The 17,043-nt window shown below is 67.5% G+C and overlaps 6 protein-coding genes across 6 annotated transcripts; 3 read left to right on the forward strand and 3 right to left on the reverse strand.

Annotated features, from left to right (window-relative positions):
• Window positions 1-651: 651 nt before the first annotated feature.
• Window positions 652-1,617, forward strand: EMIHUDRAFT_219539 (hypothetical protein; the record flags this gene model as incomplete). Its single annotated transcript, XM_005758555.1, has 2 exons — window positions 652-720; window positions 871-1,617. 2 exons carry the CDS (start codon window positions 652-654, stop codon window positions 1,615-1,617), a joined length of 816 nt encoding a protein of 271 aa, XP_005758612.1.
• A 3,040-nt stretch (window positions 1,618-4,657) lies between these two features.
• EMIHUDRAFT_219541 (hypothetical protein) lies at window positions 4,658-5,737 on the forward strand (the record flags this gene model as incomplete). The annotated part of the gene is made up of 3 exons (XM_005758556.1): window positions 4,658-4,921; window positions 5,078-5,251; window positions 5,516-5,737. 3 exons carry the CDS (start codon window positions 4,658-4,660, stop codon window positions 5,735-5,737), a joined length of 660 nt encoding a protein of 219 aa, XP_005758613.1.
• Window positions 5,738-6,297: 560 nt separating this feature from the next.
• EMIHUDRAFT_219542 (hypothetical protein) lies at window positions 6,298-8,887 on the reverse strand (the record flags this gene model as incomplete). The annotated part of the gene is made up of 2 exons (XM_005758557.1): window positions 6,298-7,341; window positions 7,415-8,887. 2 exons carry the CDS (start codon window positions 8,885-8,887, stop codon window positions 6,298-6,300), a joined length of 2,517 nt encoding a protein of 838 aa, XP_005758614.1.
• An 85-nt stretch (window positions 8,888-8,972) lies between these two features.
• Window positions 8,973-10,219, reverse strand: EMIHUDRAFT_438799 (hypothetical protein). The gene has a single exon (XM_005758558.1). It carries the CDS (start codon window positions 10,199-10,201, stop codon window positions 8,987-8,989), a length of 1,215 nt encoding a protein of 404 aa, XP_005758615.1. The 5' UTR covers window positions 10,202-10,219; the 3' UTR covers window positions 8,973-8,986.
• A 3,609-nt stretch (window positions 10,220-13,828) lies between these two features.
• On the reverse strand, window positions 13,829-15,630 carry EMIHUDRAFT_465939 (hypothetical protein). The gene is made up of 3 exons (XM_005758559.1): window positions 14,619-15,630; window positions 14,231-14,345; window positions 13,829-14,149 (listed from the first exon to the last, which is right to left on the reverse strand). The coding sequence occupies exons 1-3, from the start codon at window positions 15,584-15,586 to the stop codon at window positions 13,982-13,984; spliced, it is 1,251 nt and encodes a 416-aa protein (XP_005758616.1). The 5' UTR covers window positions 15,587-15,630; the 3' UTR covers window positions 13,829-13,981.
• Window positions 15,631-16,186: 556 nt separating this feature from the next.
• Window positions 16,187-16,891, forward strand: EMIHUDRAFT_219546 (hypothetical protein; the record flags this gene model as incomplete). The annotated part of the gene is made up of 2 exons (XM_005758560.1): window positions 16,187-16,795; window positions 16,883-16,891. 2 exons carry the CDS (start codon window positions 16,187-16,189, stop codon window positions 16,889-16,891), a joined length of 618 nt encoding a protein of 205 aa, XP_005758617.1.
• Between the last annotated feature and the right edge of the window lie 152 nt (window positions 16,892-17,043).

Consider the following 17,043-nt stretch of genomic DNA (forward strand, 5'->3'; position numbering starts at 1 on the left):
TCTCGGCTTCTTTCGCCTTTCGGCGCAGCTCCGCCCTCCTTGCTGCATATCCTGGCCCCTCGAGTCTATCGAGCTCTCCTCGAGCAAGGACGAGTCTTCTGACGCCCACTGCTATCACCCCTCTGAAAGAAAGAAAGAAAGAAAACAGACAACCCAAGAGAGGGATGGGAGGACGGCACGCCGCCACCACACAGGGATTTTATGGAGAGGGTGTGTGGTGCGCTAGCCGTCGCCCACCCTAGGGAGTCTGCCTCTTCCTATCTCTCTTCGCAGTCTCTCGCCGCTTCTCGCTGCAACCTTCATGCCACCTCGCGGTCGTCCCACTCTCGTCGTTCTCTCCCTTGTCATTTCCTCCTCTGTCGCGTCGTTCTCTTCTGCCTCGTCCTGTGCCGCCGCCGCCTGCCGGTCCCTTGTTCTCTTTGTAAAATGAACTCGGGGGCACGGGACCAGGCACAAACGGGGCACAAACGCCAGGCTACAAAGACGGGGAGGCACGTAGTGACGCAGGGGAGTCTGCCCTTGTTCTCTGTACCTGTGTTAGTGCCAAAGTCACGCGGCAGCACTTGGAGCACTTGCAGGTTGAATTCTCTTCCCCCGTCGGATAGCGCGAACTGCGGCCGCGCGGCTCCGCACAACACTGGTCCGTGCTGGATGCTAGCCATCCTTGCCGTCTCCACGCCTGTGGTCAACCTCCCTGTCTCCGGCCGCCTCCTCTCCTCCGTCCCGCCTCGCGCTGCCCCCATCGTCGCAGCAAACCGCTCGCCTCCTCCGCCGCCCAGACCTCCATCCGACCCACTCTCGGCCGCCGCCGCGTCCGCGGCGGGCGGTGTGACGGACGCCGCCGTCCGAGCCTTCATCTCTCGCGCTGAGGACGACTTTAAGCGCGCCGGCCGGGTGTTTGCTCCCGTTGCCGCTGCGTTTGCTCCCGGGACCAAGGCGGCGACACGGGCGGGCGCGGCCCGCGACTTTATCTTGGCTGCCGCGGTGAGTGCCGCCGCCGTTGAGGCGGCGCAGTTCTGCGCCGTCTTCCTGCTCTCGTGGTGGCTCGGATTTGGCGCGCCAGTCGGCCGCGCGCCTCGCCCCTACATCCCGGGCAGCAAGCGGCTCAACGCCGCAATCCTGTGCGCGCTGGCGTCGCGCAGCCTCACCCGGCCGCTTCGACTGCTCGCCGAGCTGAGCCTCGTCAGCCCCGCGCTCCGCCAGCTCCGCCGCCGACGCCCAAAGGCGCGTGCTGTCTTTGCGGCCGGCCAGCTCGTGGCAACCTCCGCCGCCAGCGCGGCGCTGCTCTTCGCGGTCGCCACCGCAGACAGGCTCGTCGCGCCTCCTGCTGTCGCGAGTGCCGTCCCTGTCGCGGTCTTCTGCCGCGCTGTGTACGCTCGCACCGTCGGGGCGCTGGGTGGGTGGGTGGGTGTTACAATCCCCTCTCCGGCGGCAGTGCAGGCGGCGGTGAAGGCGCTCTGCGTGTCTGCGTGCGACGTCGGCCGCTGGTGGGCTGGGATCGCCGCCAGCCTCGGCGAGGCGGCGCGCCAAGTCAAGCCGCTGCGGGCGCTGCTTGACTTGGCGGAGACGGACGCTTGGCTAGCCGACGCCTTGTCGCGCCTCTTTTGGCAACGGTGAGGCCCACAAGCGAGAGAGACTCGGGTCTCGGCGGGCGTCACTCGGAGAAGCTCAGTGTGTGCGCGCAACCCAAAAAACTCCTGTAGACTTCAGCGCTTACTGATAAAACTACGAACAGAAACTTACGAACTACGAACAGCCTTCAGCATAATACCCCCACGGGACCTTCCCGGTGGAACCGTCAAATAATGTCCGCTGTGGCGCAGAGCGTAACGCCATCCACGGGCTGCGAGAGCTCCAACCGCGCCGGGCGGCCGCCGGCAGCCACAGACCGCCAACGGGGCGACCGCTTGGACGTGCGGCCGTCCAACTCGCCGTCGACGCACGGGGCCCAGACAAGAGCCGCGCCTACATGAGGTTCACGGGTGTAGTCGTCCTCGCCACGTAAATATCCAGGTCGCTGGACGGGCCGATAGTGCGCGCCATCTGTGGCGCGGCCACGCCAAGGGGCAAGACAGAGATGCCGGTCTCCAGCAACATCCGGAGCGAGAGTGAGTCTGCCGTCCTAAAGGGTACGGGAGCGGTGCGGTGAGGCCCAAACCTTGCCCAAAGACTGCGGCGGCGCGGGCGCTCTCAACGACCCACCTGCCACAGTGGCGACTTCTCGCGCCGCCGCTGTCGGCCTCGTGGCGTCCCCCGGGGCTTCTCGCCGAGCCTCCGAGCCCCCTCGGCGGCAGATGCGGACTCTCCCGCGTCGCGCACCATGGCCTCGAGCTCGCGACCCAGCTCTGCAGTTGTCGCGGCAGTGCGCAAGAGCGCCGAGCCACCGACGTCCCCATGCCGCTCCAGACGGAACACCACTTCGCTACGACTTCGGGCAGCGGACTCGTTCTCACACGAGCCCAGCTGCGCGAGTGGCAGGTGCGGGGGCTTGGGCGCCTTGCGCGGACCCACCCGCAGGCAGAGGCGAGGCGAGACTCCCAGCTCGGCCAAACCGTGCGCAACGTGCGAAGACCGTCGGCCACCTTTGGCTTCGGGGGCTTGAAGGGCGGCAGTGGCTTCTTGTTCACCTACCGTCACGGGAGGGAGTGAGCACCCAGGCTCCCCGAGACATGTCACAAGGGATGCGTGCACGCCTGAGCCTGAAGCCGCTCCACCTTCCACTGCTGAAAGAAGTCGAAGAGCTTATCGCAGCGCTCCCGGCGGATGCCGGTCTTGAGAGGGCCATTGGCAATCAGATCCATCACCTGAGGATGGGGTCTCAAGCGTCGGGTCGGGTGGTGAGGAGAGGGGTGCGGCACTGTGCTGGTGGTGCCTGGAGGATGTCCGTCATCTTGGGCGGAAGCTCCACCTGCTTGTGCCCGCGGGCCCGCATGAAAGCGGCCTTGACGGCCTCGGTCTTGTGTGGGCCACAGTTGTCCCAAACTACGAGCACGCGACCCGTGCGGCGCGCCGCCCACGGGATCACCTGCACCTCGTGCCACATGCAGATGCCGGGCGTATCCATCCACGCCTTCACCTGGCAGGTGATAATCTCCAGCGACTCCTCGTGGATGAGGTAGGGGCGCCGGTGTGTCTTGGTCTCGAGGGTACCCTTCTTTGCGCCCTTCTTTTGCAGCGACAGTTCCCGCTCCCAAACCTTGAGAGACCACCCCTCCTCGGCGGTGAAGCCCGACTCCTTGTGCAGCGAGCTGAGCACCTTTGCCGACGTGAGGTCGACGCCCGTGACGGAGCACTTGATAATACCATAAGGTGGGCCCATCTCGCCGTCGCCGGCGCCGAAGAGCATCTCAGTGAAGCGCGCCTATCATGAGATATCACTGGTTATCAGTCTCCATGGCTCGGCTGCCCGTGCCCCGGGCTCTCGGCACGCCTTCTCGTCCGCCTCGGGCGCCGTCGCGCGCGCGGCGTCCGAGGGCACGACTTGGTACTTTGGCGCGGCGCCGTAAAACACGCCCGTCTCGTCGGCGCTGATGATCTCGGCCGGAGTGATGTTGTCGGCCTCGATGGTCTGCTGGATCTGGCTCATCTGAGCCTGCACCGCCGACGGGTCGGGCAGCACCTTCTCGCTCGCGGTGATGCGCCGGCGGCGAAGGGCGTTGCGCCGGAGGAAGCCGAGGACCCACTTGGTCGAGAACTTCAGAGCGCGCACCTTTGGGTCGTCTTTGAAGATGGCGTAACCCCGGACCTTCTCGGCGGCACGCACAATCATCAGATTCGAGTACGCGACGTTGGCCTGCACCACTGCCGTCTCCTTGTCCTGGACTTTCTCGAGGCTCGTGTAGATCAGCTCGTCCAGCACCGCGGTCTCGAAGGCGGCGTTCACCTTGCGCCCGCCGCCGCGTTTCGCTCGCTTGCCCGACCGCTCCTCCTGAGCCGCCGCCTCGCGCCAGCGCTTGATCTGTTGCGCCTTGACCTTCTCAAAGCCATTGATGAGGCGCACCTTCTTCGCCGCGTCGGCATCGGTCATCCCGGCGGTCTGGTCCAGGATGGCGCGCTTCTGCTTCTGCGTGTACACGTTGCGGTTGGCAGGCATCTCCACCTTGGCCTGGCGCACATCGAGGGTGAGGTGGACCCACCCCCACTCGCGATGCTCGGCGTTGGGGCCGACCTTCAACTTGGCCATCACCGGCCGCTTCTGGTCGACGACGATCTTTGTCACGCCTGATGACCCCGCCGCCGCCGCCGGAGGCGCGACGACCGCCTGGGTCTGGCCAGCAGCGTTGGAGGGTGGCCGTGCGAGCGCGGACTGAAGGGCGGACGTCGGTGGCGGCGCCGAGGAGAGCTGCAGAGTCGGCGCACCAAACGCGAGGGTCAGCTGCGTCTTGGGCATTGGCTTGGGGTAGACTAGGCTCGTCCCCGCTAGGGTGAGCAGCAGCAGCATGCACACCAGCGGATAGGCGGCGGGGACACGTCAGCGCGTCAGCCCGTTCGGACCAAAAAAGAAATCAATGGCGCCGCCATGCTGCTACCCCGTGCCTAACTGCTGCTACCCCGTGCCTAACTCAGTGCAAAGCACCTAACCTAACTCAAGCTACCTTACCTAAAGTTCGGCACTTCGCGGTACCAGAGAACGCCGTTCTCACCCAGAACAGGCCAGATGTCGGCCTCTCCTGCCTCCGTTTGCCCAAAGTGCGAGCCGCTAGTCGCCTCAGCGCTCGCCGCAGAGCTTGCGCGCGAGGGCGCCGCGGCGCGAGTCGAGCTCGAGAAGCAGCGGGAGCGGGTCGCCGAGCTCGAGGCGGAACTGCGCTCGCTGCGTCTTGAGCTTGCCGTGCGGAGCTCGAGCGGGCCGCCCACGCTGCTCTCTGTGCCTTCGGCCTCGGGCTCCGACATCTCCGCTCCTTATTCGTACACGCGCAGCCCGGTCAAGCGCCAGCCCGCGTATCCTCGGCCACCGGCGGCGCCGCCGCCCGCGCCGCCCGACGCGACTGCCGCCGCGGCCGACCTCTTCGCGCGGCTCCTTCGCGGCGAGCTGCGCTCCTCGCGGCCGTCGTCATCGAGCGGCGGCGAGGCGCGCCAGGCAGCGACCGTGCTGCAGGCGCACCTCCGCGGGTGGCGGCAGCGCTCGCGGTATGCGGCGGCGCGTCAAGTCTTTGCGGTCGTGACGGGCACGTCGAGCCTCGGCGCGGCTGGCGCGTGGCGCGACGTGCCGACCTACACCATCACCGTCATCCGCGCGGGCTGCTGCTGGCAGGTTGCGCACCGTTACTCCGACTGGCGGCGGCTGCACAGAGCTCTGCAGGCGGCCGGCGCCGCCCCGCCGCCGCTGCCGTCGCGGCTCCCGTTCGGTGGCGCGTCGGTGGTCGAGCGGCGGACCTTCGCGCTCAACCGGTACCTGCAGCGGCTGCTGCCCCTCGCCTGCTCCTCCGCCCGCCCGCGCGCCGTCCTGCTCGCCTTCCTGACCAGCTCGCACCTCTACTGGGAGTACGACCTCGCCACGGCACCCGTACGCGGAGAGCGCGCGGCGCCAGCCTTTGCGGATGCAGCCGCGGTGTACGACCGCTCGACGGGCACCACCGCGCAGTCGCACACCCAAGGCGTGGTCACGCCGTCGCCGGTCAGCAGCCCTGTCACGGTCAGCTCCACGACCACTAGCCTCGGCACAGGGCGCGCGAGTGGGCTGCCGTGGCAGAGGCAGCCAGGGAGAACGGAGTCGGAGAGCTCGCGAGCCGGTGTGTAGCTGTGATGTGTTTACCCGTACTGATGGGGACGTGCGAGCGAGAGCGCGCGACGGGCGATAAAAAAAGTACGCGACATACGGTGTCGCACAGGCCGCTCAAGGAAAAGGGGGGGCCTAACGCTACGAAGGGCAAAAGAGGCGCCGAAGGCGCCCCCAGAGCCTAGAGGGGGCACGCAGCGTGCCTAGTGTGCCGCTTTCCCCTCGCGCGCCTCGCCCAACGGGGCCACCGCGCACCGGGGCACCGCGTCGGTGTGTGCCCGCCGCTTACGTACGTCCCGACTCCCGTGTCCGAACACGCGTCTCGCACGGGGCCAAGGCCTGCGCCTGGCCGAGCGTCGCGCACGGCCACTGGCAGTCTCAGCGCGCTCTCGTCGCCTCGGCGCACTCAGGCGCGTACTGTCTGACGTACTCGAGTACGCTGACCCCGTGTCCCGTGTGCCGTGAGAGCGAGAGACTGAGCTTCTGAGGAGACACACAGACACACCACACGAGAGACGAGTGGGGAGTGGTCCTCGCGGGGCGGGGGGCGGCGGCGGCCGGCGGCTTCACATCCCGCAGCCTTACCTGGCGCGCCTTCGCTGCGGCTGGGGCGGAGGATTGAAAGGCATTGGTTCCCGATCGAGGCCCCGCGACTCGGGGACCACCTTGCGCATGGCGAGCCGAGTCTTCATCCGCGACTTTGCGAGGCGTAGGACGTTGACGGCCAAGAGCAGCTGGAGCAGGACCACCGCGGTGGACACGCCGCCAATGATGATGCCGTTGTTCATCATCCAGTCGACCGCCTGCGCGAGGAACTCCTCGTAGCCCTCGTAGCCGTGCGAGCAAAAGTTCGTCTCGCAGCTGGCCATGGAGAAGCCGGGGATCAGGTGCTCTGCGGTGAGGCAGGCGGCGGGCGAGGGGACGAAGGACATGACCCCGGACGACCCCGAGATGTAAGGGCAAAAGTTGGGCGAACCCGGGTCGAGCAGGGCCTCGGCCACATCCACGGTGCTCCCTTCGTGCGACGAGATGCACGTGCCGTCCTCGCCGAGGAGGGGGTCGCGACAGCACTCCTGATAGAATCGGCACATGCTGCCTTCCACCTCGGCAAGCACGTCTGCCCCGAGCCGGCCGCTAAACTTGCCGTCCTCGGCATCGCCGCCCTCCAGCAACGTCATCGCGTCCTCAGTCACCGCCTGCAAAGTGTAGACCCAGTAGGCGACCAAGCCCGCGAAGGCGAGCTCGATCAGCAGGGTCAACAGGTAAAAGATAAAGACCGTCGTGAGGACGAAGCGCGACTTCGAGCAAAACCCGATGAAGGTCCACAGCGCGATAGTTGAGAGCAGCCCCCCGAAGCCCATGACGACAATGAGGGTGGTCTCCCCGACAAAGGGGGCAACGAGGTCGTTGTTGACCCAGTAGCCGTACGCCCCAGCGGCGGCAGTCAACGCCCCCGCCAAGAAGATTATTGTGGTGAGGACCGCCGCGACCGCGATGGAGCCCCCGGCGGGGCAGCAAAAGGTGTTCATGGCGAGGCCGACCACCAAGGCGGACATGACCAGGACGCCGAGCCAGATCCACTGCATGTACTCCTCGGCAAGCTCCTCGTACGACTTTGGCGCCGCCTGTGACAACACGAGCCCGGTGTGAGTGACGCGCCGCGCAGACCCGGTGCGATGGCTTCCTCTGGCTGCGCACCGACTCGACAGGCGCCACCGGCCCGGCGGAGCAGTCGGCGCGGTTGTGCAGGGGCGTGTAGCACTGGGCGTCGCACACTGGGGACGGGCTCGAGGAGTAGCCTCGTCCACTGTTGGTTGAGCACGGGTCGTCTCCCAGGTCGCACTTGGACCGCAACCAAGCGCTGGGCGAGGACCGCCACCGCGGGTCGCCGTCACATTCGGCGGAAGAGGTGGCGCTCGCCGATTGGTCGTGGGATGTCGGGCCTGAGCAGCGAGATGCAACGTAGGTGCAGCCTTGCTGGTAGCCCCACTGCATGCAGTTTGCTGAGCTGTAGTTGGCGAGATAGAAGCCGGTGTCCTCCATCGCTGCGAGCGTGATGGAAGAGATCAACGCGGATTCGCCGTATGACATCACATCGTCGCGGAGGATCCGAGTGTCCCAATGCGAGTTGCGCCCAATATCTGGAAGACCCATCAGCGGCAGCCCGTCCCACGCGGCCTCGTCGTTACATCCAAAGTACGCCTTGGCCATCGCGTGCGTGCGGCTGGTCGACTTGAAGTGGTACACGCGGTCCGTGGCGCCGTCGGCGTCGTACACCTGTAGCAGCTGCAGCAAATGCTTCGCGCTCCCATCCGAGGCTCGAGCATTCGCGAAGAAGGCGTGGCTGAAGCCCATCGCGTGGATAATCTCGTGGCGGATGAAGCCGCGGTAGGCATCAATCATGGCCTGGTCGGAGGTGGCGTCCGCGTCAAAGTCGTCCATCCAGGCAATCACAAGCCAGGTGGGTCGTTTGCCCATGATGAGAGGGGCGCAGCTTGAGCCCGTGCCAAGGACACCGGCGATGGATGGGGGCCGTGTGACAGAGAGAATGGCGTCAGCATCGACGCCTGTGGTGCAGTACGACTCCGCGACCGCCACGTTGGACAGATAGTGGCAGTCGGCCGCGCACCTCTCTGTTGGTGTGTAGCCCTTCTCCGTCAATGCGCGTTGGAACCGGCCCTTGCTGCGGCCAAACACGAGGTTGCTCGACGAGCTCTCGACAGAGAAGAAGGAGCCCATCTCGCTCGCGACCGCAGTGACGGCCGTCACAATCTTGGCCTTTCTTTCCGCAGTGATTACGTCCGCCGCTTTGCAGAGACCCCAGCAGCCATCTGTGAGCGCGGCTAGCGGGTTTGCATCGTCGCAGGTGGGCACGCCATCGGCCGGAGGGCTAAGCTGGAATGCAGGCAGGCCCCTTCGGTACCAATCCCCCACGGCAAAGCACGCCGAGTACTGCGGAGCGGAAGACGCGTCCAGTGATGTGAAGTCCAGGGCTAGGCGGATCGGATTTGTGTTGTCGTATGAAAGTTCGAGCCTGCGGTGCCGCGAGAGGCTGGCTCGAGCCGCTGACGTCGGTGATGGTGATGGATCAGGCTCGAGCACGGCCGAGAGGGGTACGAGCGAGCGCGGTGGCCCATCTCTGGCGAGCGTGAGGAGCGACGCAGCCAACATTTTAGGGAGGAGCGCGGTTTTTTGTCGGCGACGGTTTCACTTTGCGTCGTGGAATTGAAGGCGCGACAAAATGAAAAAAGACTAAATTTCCACAAATTATCAGCAAAAGTGTAGCGCCCGAGCCGCCGAGGCTGGCAAATGCGACGCGGCGAGCGTTCCGAGCTCAGCGCACGCAGACCACCGGTCCATTTGCTCGGTGGCGGGGACGCAATCAACGCGGGGGCGGTAGGTGTCGTAGGCCTGGAGCAGCTGCTGCTCGCCCCCGCCGGTATGGCGGCCCGCCGCCTCGTCGCTGCGGGCGCTGCCAAAGTGCTGCTCCACAAAGGACTCGAGAGCCGACTCGTTGGTGGTCGCACCCATCAGCCTGTGCATCCGGTGAGCGACGCGGCGCGGCGTCGTCACAACCTCCTGGAAAGTGAGCACCACCCCGCGTGTGGCGGGGCGTGGCAAGCGAGCCGCGGCAGCACCGCCGCTCTCCACGTCGCCGTCCCGCGCGTCGCTGGCGTTGGACGGCAACGCATTGGACCGCCTGCGCGCCCTCTGTCGCCGCCGGCGGCGGAGCGGCAGGGCGGATTGCATTCGCTGCAACGAGCGCACCGCGCGGACGTCCTCCAAGATTGGCGCGCAAAAGTCCTCAAGCTCTCCCTCAAGGCCGGCCGTCTCTGAGGCCCCGGCCGCCAGGCGGGGCGGAGACACTCCCTGCGCGCCTCGAACCCGCGACTCGCGGCCGGCGCCGGCGTCGCGCCGGCGGGCCCTGGGCGGCCGCCCCTTCTCGATCTGCTTGGAGTGCTTTTGCGAGCGCAAGGTCGCGACAGGATGTCGGACGAGCTCTATCACGAGGCAAGGCGCCGCGGGCGCGACCCGCGCAAAGTCCGATCGGACTACCGCGGAGGCGGCGCAGGCGCGCGCAAAGGGAGCGACGAGCCCCCGGCCGCGGATCAGCTTTGCCGCCCGAACGCCGCCGCGTATACCAGCCGCGTCGCAGCGCGCCCGCATGGCGGAGAAGTCTCCCGTCTGCCAGCCGTCGTGATCGAGGAGCTCCGGAAGGCGTGAGAAGACGCCCCGCCAGTGCTGCCAGCGCACGAGCGCCGGCGCGTCAAAGTTGGACCAATCGCACGAGAGGGCGGCGGCCAGGTACCGTGCCTTGTCGTCGCGGCTGTGGCAGGGCCCGCGGTGGTCGGCAGCGCACGGCCGGAAGTGCGCGGCGGGCTCGTCCAGCAAAAAGACGGGCGAGGCTGTGGTGGAGAAGATGAGCTGCTCGGTGATGGTGCTGCCGCCGCGCCACTGCGCGTTGAGCAGCACCCGGTCTGGCATTTTTTGTGGGACGAACCGTTCGACGAAGTTTTTCAAGTTTTTCAGGTCGCCAAAAACGCCGTTCACAGATCTCAATCTTGAGAAGAAATACCTGCGGCTCACGCTATGAGAGGTCGAGGTGCGAGCCCTGGAGGCCCTGGGGGGATGGGGGGAGACTACCCGCGGGCCTAGAAGGCCCACGCGCAGGGGGGCGGCGGATGTTGCGGACCGGGTGTCATGCGTGTGAGAAATCACATCTCTCTCTCTCCGTGTGACAGTTCACAGACTTGTTATGACTTATGAGAAGAAACACACAAACGCTGGGCCGGGCCGGGGGGAGAGAAAGGTGCGAACCGGTCCATGCGCATGCAGCCCCTTTGTGATGTGTGTGTGAGTGTGAGTGGGGTGTGGGGGTGACCACGGGGACTGCCGTTCACACACAGACCGCCGCCTAGACCGCCGCGCTCTCCCAGCCCTAGAGCGTAGCGCGCTCCGGGCGTCGAAGGCGAGACGCCCGAGACCGCGAGAGACGAGATCCCATGGACAAGACGTGCCCGGCGGGCTGGCGGGCAGGATGCCGGCCGGCCGTTCCGGGCGCATCCGGCGAGACTCGCCTCACCCCCGCCGCGCCGGCGAGCTGCGAGGGCACCATCCCAACGGCTGCCGTCCCCCGGCTGGCGGCGTGAGAGGCCTCGGGAGGGCTCACCGAGGGCCGGCGCACGCGATGCAGGCACTACCAAGGTCCTGGCGACCGCTCCGCGACCATCTCATCACATGAGACGACTGCTGTAGGCCGCTACAAAGGGCCAGAACTCGACGGGCCGCCACACCACAACACTAACTGCGCGCCGGCGCCCGATCTGGATTTTGGCCTCCCGACGCGATTTCCGACCCCCGACGCGAAGATATCGTCCCGAGTCTCACTACTCGCCCCTCCATCCTGTAGGTCCGGACCTTGCCTGCTCAGTAGCCGCGATGAATCGTCGCCCTCATCGTCCGCGCGGTCACCCTTTCAGCTTCGGACTGGCTTTTTGAGACCCTCGCGTTTGCCCATCTCGGCCGTTTACGACGCGTCACGCCTTCCCTCGTGCCGCAAGTAGGCGTGTGCGTCATGACTCCGGTGCCAGCTACACGGCCACGCCGCGGGACAACGTGCCGGGACGGATCCATCCGACCCACGGGTGCCCAAGCCGCCTCGCGCGCCTCAGCCCGCCGGGCCCCTCGGCGGCCAGTGTGGGGTGGATACGGCGGTGATAAACCCCTCTGACAGCAGCGCCTCACGGCGTGGGCTGCGAGGTCACTCGGGGTGACCCAGGGGGCGGCGGGGGAGCAATCTCCCGCCGGAGCAGCGGGTGATATTCCCGCTACTCGCTCGAGTTTGAGGCGCCTCGCCTGTGTTGCCTTCCCGGCCGCCCCAGCCGCCCTCACCGTTCCTCATCCCCTCCCCCACCCCCTCCCCCTCAGGCTAGGCCCTCGCCGCCGCCGCCGCCGCCGTCTCCGCCACAGCCGCCGCCGTTTCCTCCCCCCCCCACCCCCTCCGACGCCGTCGCCTCCGCTGCTCCCGCCACCACCGCCGGCCGCCTCAGCTCTCCCTCGCCCACCTCCCACACACCCCCACCGCCCTCCGCGCGTCCCCGCACGCCGCCTCCGCGCCCCCACGCCCCCACGAGGACCTCCCGCCCCGCCCTCCCCGCGTCTCAGACCCTTGGCCGTGCTCCGCTCGGGGAAACTCGGCGCCGCCGTCGCGAGCACTGCTGCTAGCGCAGCCGCCGGGCGACGCGACAGCGGCTAGCGGCCGTGAGAGCCTCTCCAGTGCGGGCTGGGGGCGGCGGCGGCGCACGGCGGGTGGCGGGCGAGCAGCCGGCCGGCCGGCGGCGCGTCTCGACTCGATTTATGGGCCGCCTCTCGGGCGTGCGGCCACGGCCCGTGCGGCGCGAGGAGAGGGCGGCGCGCTCGGCGCGCTGGCGGCGGTGAAGCCTCTCAGAGTGGGCGCTGGCTGGCCGAGGGCGTCGGGCGGGTGTGGGGCGGCACTCAGGCCGCCGGAACGGGCCGTGGTGGCCCGTGTGGCGTTCGTGAGGGACCGTTTGTGCGCCCCGGTAGCCACCCGGCCGGCGGCCACCGGGGCCGGAATTGGCAGCGGCTTGGGCTGTGTGTGGGCTGGTCGCGGTGGGGGATATGGTGCTTGTTTATGGTCCTCATTTCCCCCACTCACCACTCCCAACCGGCAGGGCCTCACGGGGCAATTTTGAAGGCCTCTGCCATCGCTCAGGTCCCAAACCATGTGCTCGTCCGCGCAGGGAGGGCTCGGTCGCGCCCCCCAGAGTGAGGTGTTCGGACTGAGCGACGCGGGCAGGACCCTTTGAAATCATAAACTGCGACGTCCGTGAGGCCCCTACGGCCGGTGGCAGTGAGTGGGTGATTGGAGGGCCATAACCTACCATCACGCCGCCCATCGGACCCCTCCTCCACCCCAAACACAGTCCAAACCGGGGCCCCGGCGGCGGCCGGCGCGGCGGCGGCGACGCACGCCGGCGAAGCACCATCAAGCTGCTGTACGGCCCCGGCATCGCCTCCCCTGGCTTAGCTCTCAGTCAAGATATTGTGAACACAGTCAGTCTCTACAATATACTCACTGACACTGAACCTCCCAGAGCTCGTCCCGGTCCATTACGGCCATCCTCGTCCTCAGGCGCCGGGCTCCGCCGGCCAGTCGCCCGCCAGATCCGGCTTCGTCGGGAGGGCGTCGTCGCGGAGCACCATCGCCGCTGTCGGCGCTCCTGCGGCGGTCCGGGGGCACGTCTGGGTGGCCAGGGGCGGGGGTCGAGCCGTGAGTGCTCCGCCGGGGCGAGCTTCTGGGTCCATGGCACCGCTGCCGGACCCGTCCGAGAGCCTTTCCGGACACGTTCGCTCGACGGCCTAGTTGGCGGCCGATGTTCGACGACCAAAGCTCCGGACGCCGCGGCCAAAGATCCGCGCACAGTCCCAGGGCTCGTGGTGAGTGTGGGGTGTGCCTCACGAGGCGGAGAGGCCGCGTGAACTCCCGTAGAAGCTCGCGAAGTGCGGATTTGGAGCGCCGCGCCGGACCTCCGCCGGGGCCCGCCGGGGCCACGGGAGAGGTCAGAAATCGTTTTTGGGGGTAGACTACTACAAAACGGTCACGGTCCCGTCCAGTTTAGTCCCTTGGCCGGCCCTGGGCCGCTCGGCACCGCGCGGGGGTGCCGTTAAGCGACCCTACCGCACTAATCCCGACCCCCGGTTTTTTCGCCAGCCTAGTGCGTTCGGTTGATTGAGGAAACCCCTCGAGTTAGCTGCTTAGTCGCGTGCGCGTATGCTCGCTGTCGTTGCAGTCTCTGGAGGCTGCGCCGCGGCTCCCGAGCGGCGCGTGACCCGTGCCAGTTTTGGTAAGGTTTTGCGCACCCTCTCAACTGACTCCCTGAGGCAGGGTGCGGATTTTCAGTTGGTCGATTTTGGCCAAAAAGCCCTCAATGTGAGACCCCCCCCCACAGCCCCCAGGGACGAGTGACGAGACCCGCACGCCCTCAAGTTCGCCACGCGGCCCCTCTAAGTGCTCGTCTAAGTACTAAAGACGCGCAGCAGAGCCAGAGGTGTCAGAAGTGAAATACAAGTGGCAAGTGCCACCCCCCCAGAGCGTCAGACAGAGCGAGAAAAATAAACAACACACAAAAATAACACCGCGGGCAATGAGCCATCTCACACCGCACCGCGCCCCCGCTTAGCCGCTCTCTGCTCAACATGGTCTCAAGCGACGAGGCCAACCGCGGGACGGCGAGAATTGCCGAATCACTCCTCCCGCAGCGCGAACCGCACCGCGGCCTCCGCGTGCAGAGTCGCCGTGTCGAACACGACGCCGGCGTACCGCTTGCGCGCCTCGGCGTCGAGAAGCATCGACAGCTCGGTGCAGCCGAGCACGACGGCGTCGCACCGCACGAGCAGCCGCTCGAGCCTCGCCTGCGGGGGGACGTGTCGAGGAGGTGTCGGGGTGACGCGGCCTCTACGAGGAGCTCGGCCCGCCGCTCGAGAGCCGCTCGCCACGAACCAGCTCGCCGCCTCCTCCCGCACGACGTCGACCGTCAGCTCGTCGTAGATCAGCCGGTCGAGCTCCGCGCGCGCGGCCGGCTCGTCGAGCACAACCTCGAGGCCGCGCCTGCACGAGGGCTCCGGCGAGCGTCAGCGAAGGATGCCGCCGTGGAGCGGCGACTAAGCCGCCCCTCGCGCCGGCGGAGCCGCTGTGCGAAGAAGGAATTCTCGTTGGCGGTGAAGGCGGTGCCGAGGAGGGCGACGCGCCGCTTGCCGGACAGCGCGGCGGCGGTCGCGTCTGCGATGTGGAGGACGGGCACTCGCGGGACGGCGCGGCGGAGCGCCTCGAAGGCAACCTGCTCGCGGCGAGGGCTGCGTGAGGAGGCGCTGCGTTCGCCACCTGCCGCGGAGCCGCAAGGTGTGTGTGTGTGGGGGGGGGGCCTCGTGGTGGACGCTGTTGCAGCACACGAGGAGCGCCTCGCACCCCGCCGCAGCCAGCGCGAGGCCGGCGCGAGCGAGCTGCTCGCCAACCTCCTCCCACCGCTGCGCAAACTCGAGCTCGATCACGGAGGCCTGGTCGAAGGAGAAGAGGACGGCCTCCGCCGCGTGCCTCCCGCCGAGCCTCTCCCTCACCCCGGCGTTGATCCGTCTGTAGTAGTCGATCGTCGAGGCCGGCGCGAGGCCGCCGATCAGGCCGATTCGACGAGGGAGTCCGCCCGCCCCGGAAGGGCGCCGGAGCGCGCAGGCGGCGAGGGCGGCAGCGGCGAGGGCGGCGAGGGCGGCGAGGGCGAGCTCTCTGGTGGTTGGCCGGGCGAAGAGCCAGGCGAGCGGGCCGTCGTCCGGCAGCGCGATGAAGATGCTCCACCGCCCGACTCCGTCGAGCGACTTTGTGCAGTGCCCCTCGCCGCGCGTGTCCTCGACCAGCAGCGTCTCTCCGGGCCCGAAGCGGCGAGTGTCGCCCGAGCCGACGCTCGCCTCGACGTGCCCGTTGAGGGAGGCGATGATCTGGCGGCGAGGAGCGTTGTGCCACTTGTAGTTGTAGCTGCCGTGCGTCCAGCGGAGCCAGACCCCGTCGCAGGGCAGACGCTCGGTCATCTTCCCAATGTCGCCGCCGCTCACGAAGGGAAAGGAGACGGTGCTCCAGCTCGACTCGACGCCGTCGTCCTTGAGGTGAACCATCTCCCACGCTGTCGGCGCGCCACCAGACTCTGACGAGGGCACTTTCTGCATGCTGCCCTTGCACTTGCCGGCGCCAAAGAGGCAAGACAGCGAGCACAGCGGGCGGCGAAGCGTGAAGCGGCATGGACCGGCATGGGCGGCGTGCAGGCAGAGGAAGAGGCAGAGGCAGATGGCGCGCTGGGGCGGCATGGAGTTACAGCCGACAGGCAAAACGTGTACTCCGGCTGTCGCGATGAGTTTGCGCAGAGGACAGGCGGCAGTCGCGATAATTTCCGGGCAAGCGGGCCCACTCTGGGCCCACTCCCAGGTATAAAAAGAATTCGCCGGGCCAACAAACTCTACATCATACCCTGGTGGCTAACCTCGGAATGTGACACCAGAATGGCTGTGCTGGCTCCTTCACAGCCATCAAACTCATGTGGCTGAGTCGACCGCGCCCAACTCAACGCCGCGAGCGCGATGTGCCTCTCGAATGCTGCAAACGTAAACTCTGCCGTCCCTTCGGCGAAGCCCTGCCCGTGACAGATGGCGTCCCGACCGCTCGGCCGGCCGCCGCCGCGCCTCCGGGGCGACGACGAGGGGCCCTCGCCGCCCCGGCGCCGCCAGCGGCCATCGGCCGACCCACCGCTGCGCAGCAGGCCGACGAGCCCATTGGCAATTTTGGCGCTGGCTGCCTCCGCCGGGGCTTCTACATCGGCAGCCCCACTGACCATCGAGCGCGACGAGGCTGGTCGCCCAATTCGGCCCGACCTGCGTGCCGTTCGCGACCCTGCTCAGAGGACGAGCCTCATGCGAACGTACCTCGTCGAGAGCGGGTACCCCCAGGCGGCCGACATGCCGGGCGACGTGACAGGAGGGCAGCTGCGCTACCTTTGGAAGCAAACATCCGGCGCAAACCCGTCTGCCGCCCCGACGACCCTTCAGTACGACGACTCCGGCGCTCCGATTCGGCCCAACATCCTTCGCATTCGCGACGCCGCCACGAGGACGAGCCTGGTGAGGCAGTACCTCATCGCGAGCGGCCATCCCGAGGCGGCCGACATGGCAGGCGACGCGAGTCGGGGGGCGCTGCACAACCTGTGGAGGCGGACCTCCGCCGCACGCCAGTCACGGCTTCGCCACCGCGACGAGGGGCGCCAGCGCAGCGCTGTGCGGCGCGAGCAGGATCGAGATCGACCGTCCGGATACCTCAAGGCGCGCAATAGCACGGCGCGGCCCGTCCGGGAGGGCGAAACTCCGGTTCCGGCTGCGGGCGCCAAGGCGATGCTCAGGTACGACCCCAAGGCGCACGAGGCCGCTGCGTACGTCGATCTTGGCAGCCTCACGCCCGATGACCCCGCCGACTGGCGTGTCTGCACGTACTGCAAAGCCTTGCTATGGCCGGACGAGGCGCTTCGCGTCCCGCCCGCCAATGCCCATCCCGGAGTGGTTCGACCCCACATAAATCCGAGACGGTGACGGGATGCTGTCGTACGATGGTCTCAGGCCCAGTGAGGTAGTGCATCTGACTATCCCGGATCCTGCTGACCAAGCTCCTCTTGTAGCTCGATCGGTCACACCGCCATCGCCGTCGGGGAGAGGGGGGACGACACTGCTTCGGCACCCTCCGGCAGGTAGCGAGGCTCCTGCGTTCTTACTGCAACAAT

The sequence above is a fragment of the Emiliania huxleyi genome, assembly GCF_000372725.1.
Source record: "Emiliania huxleyi CCMP1516 unplaced genomic scaffold EMIHUscaffold_86, whole genome shotgun sequence".
NCBI classification, from domain to species: Eukaryota; Haptophyta; order Isochrysidales; family Noelaerhabdaceae; genus Emiliania; species Emiliania huxleyi.